Source organism: Patagioenas fasciata, chromosome 2 (assembly GCF_037038585.1).
Source record: "Patagioenas fasciata isolate bPatFas1 chromosome 2, bPatFas1.hap1, whole genome shotgun sequence".
Classification (NCBI taxonomy): Eukaryota; Metazoa; Chordata; class Aves; order Columbiformes; family Columbidae; genus Patagioenas; species Patagioenas fasciata.
In genome coordinates this window covers 36,645,434-36,658,508 of record NC_092521.1, presented here as the reverse complement: position 1 = coordinate 36,658,508, position 13,075 = coordinate 36,645,434, and the positions used below count along the sequence as shown (strand labels likewise).

Genomic DNA, 13,075 nt, shown 5'->3' with positions numbered 1-13,075 from the left:
AGGATGGACACAACATTCGTGGTTTACTTATTCATATGCCGATGGTGCCGTGCACAGTGTCAGGAAAAGCATAGGATACTGAAAAAGGGCAAATTTTCAGGTGCTTTTCATTTTCACTTCAAGGACTGAAAGCTTCTAGCAATCTTCACACTGCAAGTTGTTGCAAGTTTAACTAGCTTCAGGAACCATTTTTATTAATTATTAGAAATTATCCTAGGGAGAAAGGGAAGGGAGAAAGTGGCTAGAATAGCAGGAATAAACCTCAGAAGAGGCTAAATGGTTCTTACTTAAGCTGATGTGAGCACCTTGTGTAATGAAGGCATTGCGGGCAGTGGAATCATCTTTTCTCCTAGCTCATAGGCATATGATGGTAGTCACAGCTGTGACAGGTTATACCTGTCAAGTGATGAGAAGACACTGTCATCTAGTCTACATTACCTATGACATAGCACCAGACAGATGTACACAATGTGTATTTGTAAGTACCTAAAAGAAAGGCACCAGTGGTTAAGTATTCTAAAACCTCTGAAGCTGTAGTGTTTTCCTCAGATTTCTCTCTTCTGTACTGGCTGCATTCCATTTTCAGTGGTCCTCGGTTTCATGTCAGCCCTACAGAAAACAGACGTTGTGTAAAAAGTGAATTATTCAAGTGATGGAGAGTTCTGGCGAGACGCACGGAGTGCAGTGATGCACTCGTGCACGCTGCACACAGCAGAACAAGGGTGAATGTGTCTAAGCCAAGGCCGGGGTCACATTTAACTCTATCAAAATGGACTCTTGGAGTTCTGCTGAGCAAAATTGCAGTATCTAGCCAAAGTGGGGTAAATATATTAATATGAAAAATTTACAGGCCTGTTTTGCTTTGCTTCATCTCAGGAGAGGCCTCTACTTCAAACCGTGCTTTTACCATGTCTGTGTCAATTAGGAAGAGAATTTAAAAATGGTTTGTTTTTAGGAAAATGAGAAAATATGGTTGCTAGGCTAAGTAATCACTGTGCTATACTTTTTCCAGATGCTCTTTGTTTGGAAAGCATTGATTTATGGCAGGAATATTTATTGAGACATTGAGTTAGGTAACAGCCAAGGATTTGTTTTCCTAAAATTTTCTCTTATTAGAGGATAGGAGTAGAATGTATCTCTCCTAATTAGAACACTACGTTTGAACCATCTTTGCTAGCCTAGAAAAGAGTGTAATTAAAGCAAAATAAATATTCCTATCCCATAGTTTCGTATCTAATTTTTTGCATACATACGTGGCTTTTAGATTGGCTACACTGTTGTACGTGATCCTTTGTCTACAACTGTTCTAGTAACATTGAGAACAGAGGTACTCACCACTTCAAAACAGCTTTTTCGTACAGTTTTTAAGGACAATTTGTTTTCTCAGTCTAAATTCCTAATAAAACGATGCGAATAATTGCTATAGTTCTAAACATTCCAGTTGCATTTTGCTTCCTTTTTGTAATCCTCTCCACCTTTTTTCCAGCAAGTGGTTAAAAAGATGAGTACTAGTTTCAGAAATGCATTTTATTAAAATGTTAATATCATTGTCAGAATTGAAAGATATATTAAGTAAATCCCAGCAGAGTTATTTTTAAAATGCCCAATGCAGATGTTTTTATTAGTTTTACATTAATTCATAATGCAAATAAGAGTGATGCTGTTAATCTACAACAGTCTCTTGGTTGGAATGTTCATTATACAAGTGACCTCATCAGTTGCTTAACAGAACTGACATAGTGCCAGTTGTAACAGTTGTGCATTTATAAACAAAAAGTATAATTTTTCAATACAATACCCCAGGTTTCTAATGTTGCTATTGAAAAGTTAGAAATAGGAGAGATTTGAGGCATTGGGGTGGGCAAATCTGTCTTGGAATTTTGTTAATGGGGATCTTTTCATTAACCCATGATTTCTGGGTATTTTGTAGCCCTCTGAAATGGTAATGTACTGAACTGGTTTTGTACTTTTTAAATGAATAGTTTTGTTTTCTATTTCTTATTTTCTTTCCTTATTTATATGTGTGGTTCTGAACAAGCAATGCAGTGTTTCTACTTTTTTCTTTTTTTTTTTTTTGGTTATTTCTCTTCAGGAGTCAACAGGCTTTAACACCCCCCTTCTCAGACCTCGTGTAATTGGAGAGTGGATTGGCCGTGAAGAGAATGATGCAGACCCGCTGGCTGCTGAGATGCTGCAGCCACCAATACCAAGAAATAAAAATGAGCAGTGGGACAGTGAGGATAGCAGCAGTCCTGGAGGAAGGTGGGACTTTGGTTTGGCCTAGAAATTTTGTACTTTGTGAAGCAGAACTCTCTTTATAACACCCCATTTACGAGAACAGAGTGCAGGGCTTTAAAATTCTTATGCCATAGTGTGGCAGCATGCAGAATAAATGGGAGACATTGATACTTGACTTTTTTTTCCTTGTGCTTTTACATATAATTATACGCATTTACAATCCCAAGGTTTAATTCCCATGTGTAAAGCTAAGTTTATGTTGGCATGATTGGGATACATGGTGTGATAATCTTGTGATACATGACTTCTTTCAGATACTTCAAACCCTTCTGTCTTTCAGCAGTTGGTAGTAGCTCTGTTAATCTTCTTGGCACTTCAGTGATAAATCTGATTTTTCTCATTTGGAAAGATAGACAAGGGAAACAGTATCTATGTTAATTTAAACTGGACTTCCTAAATTAATCTTCGGTTCTTATACTTATCATCTTGGTGTTAATAACAATTCTTTCTCAAAGGGAAAATAGTATTCTCTGCAGGAAATAACTTTGGACTATTTATTCTGCTTGAGTGAGGACGAAGGAGTATGTTTGTTGATGTGCTTCAGCTACATGGAAGATATTATCATTTTTACAGGGAGTCCATTTTCCATGATTTGAAGATACCTGTTTATCACAGAAAGTGAAGTATTCATAGCCTTACTTTAAAAGGAATTTGTGCTTGTGCACTGGCTTAAACACCTACAATTCTTAGTCCTGTAGGTTTTCTCTTTGGTTATAACTGGTATTCTGACTGCAGCAGACACCTTTTTCCTTTTTTTTTTTTTTTTTTTTAAGAAGGCAGAAGCCCTCGACTTTCCCTTTGGAAAGGTCTAAGGTATTTCTTCACAATGTCCTTCACCTACCTTCTGCACTGGAATTCACTTGCCTATCACAAGGACACTCGTCTGTCCCTTGCTGTACTCTCGCAGGCTGCATTCATTAAATTTCCTCACATGTCGGGAATGTTTGTTATCCATGAGTACTTCTTTCTTCTTTTAATTAGATTATTGTGGGGGAAGCTTCAAGTACTACTATTTCAAAGAGGCAGCAGCATGTAGCAATGATCCCTCAGCCAGATGATGGACTGGAACCAACAGAGCTCGGACACTGGGTCTCTCCAGTGCCATTCCTGGGAAACTGACGGAGTCAGCAACTGACACTGCAGTGTTATTGGAAGGCCCTGGGTTTCTTTTTCCGATTCAGCAGTCCAATAAAGACACTGAGTAAAGATCTGTTCCACATTGCAGATCAAACTGAGGATATTATATCCCTTTTCTCAATAGGAATGAGCAGAAATAAGCATCTCTGTCTAATCTCGAGAAGGGAGCAAAGAGGTGTAGTTCTGAGTAACAAAGATGATTCAAAGCAGCATATTTTTCACTTTGTAGAGGATGGTACAAGATGTGAGAAACCTCACAGCTAATGCTATAATTAAAAATGTGATTAATGGCTTTCATAATAGTATTTGAGAAGTCTTCATGGGTATCATGACAGAGTCATGTTGCTTGGCATATGAAATAAGGAGAATATGGGGTACTCAATACCAGGAAAGAGTCATGGCACACTGATATCTCTAGTTTTTAGGTGCAGTACATGCTGAAAACATGTTGAAAAATATGTATCATTAAGTGGGAATACTGATTTTCAGTGGAAATGGGTAACTACTAAATTACATACAGCATATGGATTTACATTTGGATAACTGACTTTGTCTGAGATAATTCTTTGCTTCATTAGCATTTCTTTGGCTTTTGTAATGCATTTATAAAAAGCATGTTTGCAGTCTTGCAAAATAATAAAATTGCAGAACTTCAAGATAACGGTGATACTAAAATTGATGCTACATATATATACGCAAGTTTAAAAGGCCTGTATTGATCAAATTTAGTCTGAATGTTTAATAATAGTTCATTAATAACAATTTCTTCAAGGTCTGATTCAGTGTTATTGGGAATTAAAGTACTTTTAGCAGAATTTGGAATTAACTGTACACCAAATGCAAGAGACAAGTAATAGATAATAATAATGTAGTTTTAATGCAGCATATACCTAGTACATACAAAAATAGTGAGAGTAGTATGGGTTCTATGGAGTTAAATTAAACTCGCAAGAGGGTGAAGTTGTTATCAGTGGTAAAGGATTTTGGGCTACCTCATCTGTCTTTCGTTCGTCTGCTTCATAGTTAATGTAGCCTAAAATAATTCAGTTACATTTTTACCTGGCAACTGTAAGAGTGAGCAATTTGAAATTCACATTAAATATTTCCAATTATATCTTGTTAAATTGGATTTAGCAACACTTTTATTAAAAAGTGATAGTTTATTGATCACTAATTATCAAGATTTATGTGATAAGCCAGTAAACCCTCACAACTAATGCTAATCTTCAGTTACAGCATAAGAACATGGAAGTGAAAACTTTAATCTTCCCATTATTTCCAGGTAAAATATTTTCTTTTACCTGTCAATAAAGGTAAGGAAATGCTATATAAATTAAATACTATATAAATATCCAGAGGAGTAGGCATTGATCACTGGTAGACTAATTACTGTCAGTGTCATGCGACTTCCTCTCTCTCTCTCTGCGTTGTTCTTACAAACCACAGCGTACAAGTTATTTTGTGTTAGTTGGAAGGGGAAGCCCTGGATCCTTATGCATTCATAGCATTCTGTAGGGGACTGAGTAGGCTGCAGAGAACGGCATATTTCCATGGACCACTGGTCTGTTTGTAACATGCCCATTTTCAATATTGGTCTTTTCAGCATAAAGCAGATCATAGTGAGTATTATGTAGTACATGATATTTTGGAATCTCTGAGTTGTCTGCTTTTTCTGTCTTTGCAACCATGAACCTTGCTTTTTGCTCCATTTAGTAGTGGACAGGAAGAAAAACCTGCTATTTCCTGTTGTGATGATGAGCAATGGAAGCACACATGTTGTATATCTGAAAGGCAAGCCCAGTTGCTTAAAGAAGGGAGAAGTAATTTCGAGCAACTGAAAGGAGAGGTTTCACTACTACTTTGACCGGGAAAGATTGTGTGTGAGGCAGCTGTATGAATGGTGTCTTGTCAAACTGATGAAAGGCCACCTTTCTGCCCTTAATTTTCTGGATTACTACAGAGGAAAGAGTGCATTTGTCACTGGTTCTGCACTGCTCTCTGTTGCTGCTGTAAGGGAGGAAGGCAAGATATTAATATCTGATAACAGACTGTATAAAAGTGTTGATGGCAGTCCTGCTGGTACTGAGCTCATCTTTCAGAATTTTGAACACCGCAAATATAGGATTAAACTCATTTCCAAGTCATTGTTAGTAGTTTTTTACATGAAAAATCTCCTGAAGAAATTCTGAGAAGAAGCAAGGCTCTTGGGAAACTTCCTCAAGGGATAATTTATGTACACAGTGGAGAATTTGAGTGATTTTTAATATGATGCTCTTATTTCCTAGAGCCTGAAACAAACTAGAGCTTGTAGAGGCCCCATGCATAACCTGATGTCTTAAACTCCAAACCCATTCTTCATCATCAGGGTCTACTTTGTCTTACTAGTGTTTATCTTTGTAGTGGGAAATGAACTATCATTGATTATACTAAATTTCATAAATTTGCAACAGATCTGCCTTCCTGCAACAGAGTATAAGACGTTCCAAGGTGTTGCTGATACTCTTATGTTGGGAACCAAAGTTCTGTCCTGTTGTCTTTATTGTATAGTAAGAAATCTTTATTCACATTGTAAGGAATCAGAAATTGCTAACTGAAGCAAGTCCTGCCTTAGACCCTTCTGGTGACTTCTGTGCAGTTCCAGTTATCTGTTAGTTAGGTCAGGGACACAAGTCAACAAACAATGAGAATTGCTGTATCTATATAGTCCCTAATCCCAATCCTTAATCCTAATCTTCTTCCAGGTAGCAAATGACAGCAAGTGATAAGACAAGAGAAAACAGCCTCAAGTTGTGCCAGGGAAGGTTCTGATTGGATATTAGGAAAAAATTATTCACAGGAAGGGCTGTCAGGCATTGGAACAGGCTGCCCAGGGAAGTGATGGATTCACCATCCCTGAAGGTGTTTAAAAGATGTGTAGATGAGATTATGGTTGGACTCGATGATCCTGAGGGTCTCTTCCAGCCAGAGTGATTCTATGATCCTGTGGGGTTGTGATAACATAACCACTCAACGGAGCAGTTCTTTGTTGTCAGCTTTGTTGCTGTGTGATCAATGCCCTAGCAAAACTGATTAGTAATTGACATTCTGTTTTTCTGTATATGTAGCTTATTTAGACTTGATTAATGCCCATAAAGTCAAAGGGAGATTTCTCATCCTCATTCAAGCAAAACTTTAGATAGGAACTGAAAACACAAACTACCTTAAAACATCCAATGATCAGGGAATGAGTGATAACCAGCTGTTTTTTGTGTGATCTGATGGTGTTAGCGTTCAGATCTAGAGGACATCATAGGCTAGAGTAATGTGACAAATGTGTGACATATTTCATAGAGAGTATCAGTAAGAGAAAGTTGTGCTTTCCCCCCCTCACAGCTTAAAAATGGAGCCGAAGACCAAAGGCCTAAAACAACAACAGCAGCAACATAAGAAACTGCTGGCTGCCATGCTTTCTCAGGACTCCTTTGATTCTGCTCAAAGCACAGCTCCCTCTGTAACCGAAGAAGATATTGACAATGAAGATGATGCAATGGAACTGCTGGGTAACTGCAAAAAATTATGTGTATTTTCTTATACTTTTTAAATTGTAGATTAATCTGAAAAATGTAGTATCTGATTAAACACAGGTTAGTTTGAAACTGCTCCCTATGTTTGAAGCTAAAGTATCCAGCAGCTGTGTGGAGGTTCATAGAATTTTTAGCTTGCAACTTTCAGGAGTGAATGTAATAAAGACTATATATGTGTATGAATAAGCTGCCAGCTGCATCAAAATCTCATGAAATATCAAATGCTTCAGGTGTTTAAAGTAGTTAATTTGATTTCCTACATGAATCACCTGCAGGTTCTACTTGGAGAATGTATTTATGTACAAGGAGTAAGAATTGGCTACACTGACTTTCATCTGGTTCTTCTTTTTCTTAGCTGTATCACACTTCTTACTTCAGTGGGTTTTATTTGAGGCATCGTAGCTACAAATAGCTTATGCAGTGTGAATTTGTAACCTCTCCAGAGGATTTGTCGTTTTCCTGTGGACTTTATTGTATGTTAAATTTCATTCCAGAAGGCTCTGTGCTCACTCCTTCCTCCCTTTCCTACAATTACTAGTTGTGAAAGGAGGGAAATGATTGAAGAAAGGTAATGAACAGGCTCTTTTTTGCCATTTTAAAAATCTTCAGTTTAAAATGCTTAAAATGTAGTAATGGATTTAATTTTTTTCCCCTAGTTTTTGCTATATAGAGCTTTATGCGGGATCAAAGCATGGGAAATATGGAATCTCAGGATTGCCCAGCATTCTTACATTTATGAATTCTGTCACAAGCAATTTGTTTCAGATTGGACCTTAGTCTAAAAATCAGAAAAACGTGGTGCTCTACTCTGTTATATTTCTGTTGCTTCCTTACTACAGTCTCCATAGAATAGTTGAGGTTGTAGGGGACAACTGGAGGTGTCTAGCCCAGCCCCTTGCTCAAAACAACCAGCTAGAGCAGGTTGCTCCGAACATTTTTCAGTTGCGTTGTGACTGTCTCCAAAGATGGAAACTCTGCAACATCTCTGGGCAACATGTTCCAGTGCTTGGACATGCTCATGGTAAAAAAGGTTTTTCGTTCTGCTTAAGTAATGGTGAATTAATACACAATTTATTTTTAAGCTTGATGCATACATGTGTGTTTACAAGAAAGAAGAGATAATGTGCTGGGTCACTCGGGTGTCACAGTATGTCAATTAGTTCTTTGTGTTTGAAGGAAGTCACGGTGTTTGTGACTGCGGGCTTGCAGTCTTCATGGAATCAGGTGGCATTTCCAGAATGAATCCGTGGATTCCAGTGGAGGGCATAGTCTGTAGCTGAGTTACCTCCTCATTTCCTCCTGCAATTTACAGATCTTTACAACTTGATCAATGTGACATAAAAAGAAAGTTGAAAGAGTGTCTTGTGCTGGCATAAACCACAGGACTCCTCTGGGATTCTGTGGCATCTGGAAGGTGCAATAGGTAAGTGAGAGGGAGTGTGTGTGTGTGTGTGTGTGTGTGATGTTATTGGCCTCATTATGTATCACATACAGAATAGAATCTTTTGTTAACTTCCTTGGAGATAGTGAGGAAGAGATATCCAGCAGATGTGTAGGTCTTTCCTTCCAGACACTTGAATCCCCAAAAGTATCTGGAACCAGAATGGCAGTTTTATGGCAGTTTTATTTTCTAGTGTCTTGACCTTCAGGCAGAACTGTACACAGTTCAGTGTACACACAAGTGTTTTGTTTGTTTGCTTGGTTGTTTGTTTTTTTTTTTTTTTTTTTTAAATAAGGACTTGATTGTAAGAATCCGTTCTGGTTTCTGTTGTGCATTTCGTTGAAACTGGCAAAGTTTATTCAAAATCAACTTAAAACTTGGAAAGTTTACAAACAGGATGTCTGGTTCGGGTAGATGATATATAGTTTTTTTCCAAGGTTCTGAAGCATAATCACGGCATATTTGATGGGTGTCCATGGTTATAGTGATTATAATATAGCCATGTTATAATAAGTACCACTGATAGAAAGTTCAATATGCACATCTTGGTATTGAAATTGCTGTTCTTCTAAAAGGCTGGTTTTTATTTTAATACTCATTTTGCAATTTGCTGACAGTATGTGTTTTATATTTCATGTAATGGTTAAATTACATCCTGCAGAACAGTTCAGAATTTGAGAATATGATAAAGTGTTACACAGGAAGGATGTTTTATTTTCTTTTGAAGGTAACAGAAATAACTTTGCTTTCTGTCAGCAAACATAGCTATGTTTCATTGCTGTATTTTCCAGATCAGTAATTGTATGATACTGGGATTGAATTTTTTTACTACGTACTGCATTAATCCATTAACTGCTTTGATGCTTTTTACACTGCTTATGTGCAGTACAACTAATTTCAAATCATGGCTTTCTGCCATCACTGAATTGTAGGGCACTGTTGCATATAGCTACTTGACTTGTTCCCTTTAGAGTTCAGTAGTGGTTGCTTATTCAGCCCTTTCTTAAAAAAAATTGCAAAACCTCACTCTCTTAAGTCTGAATTCTGGGAAAATTAATTTTGCTAGTTATAGCAGATGATTTTAATATGTACCCTACTTATAAAGCAGGTTTTTGCAGAACACAAATTTCTATCTTAGTGTGTGTTCAAGAGAATCTTTTTCAGAATTTGGTTGATTTATCTAGGTATTAAAAGCATGAAACTGACTATTGGTATATTTTCTTAAAAAAACAAAAACAAAAACAAAACCAAACCCTCCTAGTACTCACATCAGAATTGTTTAGTTAGAATGAAACATTCCAAATAGAACAAACAATTAAGCTGTTATACTTCTGAAGAATACATTTCAAAAGAAATAAATGTGCAAAGATGAAAAAATAGTATTATGGTGCTACATTCTGATTTCAGTTATCACTCTTTATTTATGGCATAGATGCATAGGGATGTGAACATGCTGGTAACTCTCTAAATGTGTTTAGACATGCAGGTGGCTGAAATACATTGCTGGCAGAATAGTTCAGCTGAAAGGGACCTGCAATGATCGTCTAGTCCAACTGCCTGACCACTTCAGTGCTGACCAAAAGTTTAAACATAGTATTAAGGGCATTGTCCAAAAGCCTCTTAAACACTGGCAGGCTGGAGGTATCGACCATCACTCCAGGAAAGCTGTGCCGGGGTTTGACCACCCTCTCAGTAAAGAAATCTTTCTTCCTGTCAAGTCCAAAGCTCCCCTGAGGGATTCAGCTTTTCACCGTTCCCTGCTGGGTACCAGGGAGAAGAGCACAGCACCTCCCAAAGCTGCAGAGAGCAATGAAGTCACCCCTCAGCCTCCATCTCTCCAAACGTGACAGAACTTGCATCCTCAGCCACTCCCCAGACGACATGCCTTACAGCTCTTCACCAGCTTTGGTGTTCTCCTTAGGACGTGTTCAAGTACCTTCCCATCCTTTTTAAATTGTGGGGCCCCGTTTATGGGATTGAGTTCTGGCAGGAAGACCAGAGACAGAACAGGCTTCTTGCAAGGGAGTGACATTTTCCTTGGTGATAAGAGAAGAAACAGCCTCAGCTTTTTGTTGTAGCCAGTGGGAAAAGGGAACAAGACGGTGATAGCAGCAGTGGGCTACTTTTGCTGTTTGGAACTTGCCACTGAATACCTGTGTAAAAGTTTAACACGTAACATATTCAGTATTTTTTCTATTTCTGCTAATATATTAAGTCAGTGAAGCAAGAGAGACACACAGGTCTGTTTAATATCATTTGTGGAATTCATTGGTTTTAGATCATCTTGTGGTCCTGTGCTAAAAGACATCAGTGAGAATCTTTTAATTTATCTGGATTTAAGCAAAGCTCAAAGTGGGTATTCAGGAACAGGGATTTGGTGTTTAAAGTCTTAAAATAATGAAATCCTGCTCTTGAATTTACTGCCAGCAATGCTACAAGTCGTTGATGTTTACATAAAATTTTTCAGCTGACAATAACTTCTAGTAAGCTTAGTAAGTTCTATAGTTTGTTTAAGAGGATGTTTTTGAGGTTAGAATAAATTATGAGTGGAATTAGTCACTTAATGCAACACTTATGTAGTTATTTCTGGTTTGATAAGCATAAAATGGGTTGAAACTGACGTTGATTGTGCTTCATATTGCTGAAGGGAAAATGGAGAGAGAAAATCAATTATAGTTAGACATACTAGATTCTTAAGTTGAAATGAGTTAATGAGCTAATAAAAAGCTTCAAAATAATGATTCATTTTCAAGAAGTACTGAATATTATGATGTACATGAGCCTAAAATGTCATTTGTTTACAGTTTACACAAGGAAACAGTGTATTTTAAGCTTATACCTGAAGAACAGAGCAGGAACACCCAGTAATCCCAGTGATTGTGCAGGTCAGATACCCAAATGTCCATACTACCGCAGCCTTTTGATGACCTGATTGTCACAGAGGGACCCCCAAGTCAGTTTTAGGCGACAAAGCAAGTTCCAAACCAGACTTTATTCCAGCCGGAAAGTACAGCCAATGAACTGACCAAAACAGGGTTTATACAATTAGTTAGCACTCTGATAACATAAGATAAAGGTTAGGATATCAGTTGAGGAGATTATTGGGGTGCAACAAATGAGAATAATGAGGATCCACAGCATGCATGCACACACTCACAAGAAACAGGATACTACACTTGCCTGGCTAGGCAAGGACTACACTTGCCTGGTTCAACAAGGACTTAAAGTATCACTCACCCAAACGAGGAGGTGAGGCTCTTCCACACCCGGGAAGTTTCCTTAGATGGCGTCCTAGTCTAAGGAGAGGACAGACCCGCAGCTCCAAGATCACACACAGGGAATCTTTGTCGGGAACCCCGTATAAATAGTCTGATCAGATCTGGCTATGGACATTCCAGAAGCTTCTTGGCTTCTCTACACCCCGCCTCTTCTCCTAACAACCCTGGCCAACCAACTGGGGAGTCTCACAAAAGAGCCATTAACTGCCCCATTGAAGGAGAGGGTGATGTGCAACTGTCACACCAGATCTCAGCCTGGGGGAGCAGGGAGTGCAACTGCCACACTGATGTATTCTCAATCTGTATAGTTGAGGATTGCATGTTGTATAATTTTGATCCTTTCTTGAAATTTTAGTGGCTGAAAATGGCCAAGGATTTTAAATAAATAATCATTATTTTTGCAGCATAGAAGAACTGGGATAGGAAAAATGATAGGTATACTAGGCCTTTATTTGCATCTGTGATAGCGTCAGAATAAGGACTTCAACTTCACTTGCGTTCTGCATTCATAGTGATTGTCTTTAGCATCACATATCCTGCTTTGCTATTTGCTTTGAGGCTCTTTGAATAAGGCTAAACATTCCCTAGTTTATTATGTGGTGTTTTTTTTTTTTCCAAATAAAAGCATATTTCATTGGGAAAATATCAGATGAGCTGTACTAGTGAACTGTCTCAGACAGACAAGAAGTTTGGTAGAAAGATAGAAAGCTCATGTTACATGTAGAAGGTAAACATTTGTTTTACTGTGTTGAATCAGGGCATAAATGAACAATCATTGCTGTGGTGGGTTACTGGAGTTAGAACAATCGGTTGCTAGAGCTACGGTGAACAAGGTACAACTGATTACTGATTCTTCCTATATAGGAATCATGGCCCTTCAGTTGAAACTGTTTGTAGACAAGTTCAAAACAAATAAAAGCGCATATATTTTAATGTACTGCACATGGACCTTTTTGCTAATGATGTTGTGGATACCAAAAATTTACATATGCTGAAAAGGAGTGGAAATAAAATACACCAAGGACTGCGAGATATAGATACTACCTCTGCTTCAGACAGTTCCTGGCCATGAATCATCTCAGGATTATGCTGGTAAATTATCGTTATGTACTTGCCCTGTTCTTGTACTTGCCTCTAGGAATGGGATATTCCTAGGATGCTGGATAAATGGGTGCCCAAACTACTTTTACATCTTCAGGATGTCTTAAGATTAGTTTAGACATACTGCTGGGAAATCCTTTAGTGGCAATATGTAAGGAAATCCAACGATGGATATAATTTATTTTGTGCCTGTGTGTTAGCGAGGCTGCTGACTCTCCAGTATTAGTAATAATGCAGTAACCTCTGCATATGCATAT

The 13,075-nt window shown here is 37.9% G+C and overlaps 1 protein-coding gene across 3 annotated transcripts in view; it reads left to right on the top strand.

Annotated features, from left to right (window-relative positions):
• Window positions 1–13,075, top strand: part of C2H8orf34 (chromosome 2 C8orf34 homolog) — a 173,519-nt gene that overhangs the window by 60,116 nt on the left and 100,328 nt on the right. For all 3 annotated transcript variants that reach the window (XM_071804034.1, XM_065831244.2, XM_065831245.2), the window contains 2 exons: window positions 2,093–2,262; window positions 6,808–6,974. In XM_071804034.1, the coding sequence (XP_071660135.1) occupies window positions 2,093–2,262; window positions 6,808–6,974 (337 nt within the window). The remainder of the gene's footprint in view (window positions 1–2,092; window positions 2,263–6,807; window positions 6,975–13,075) is intronic.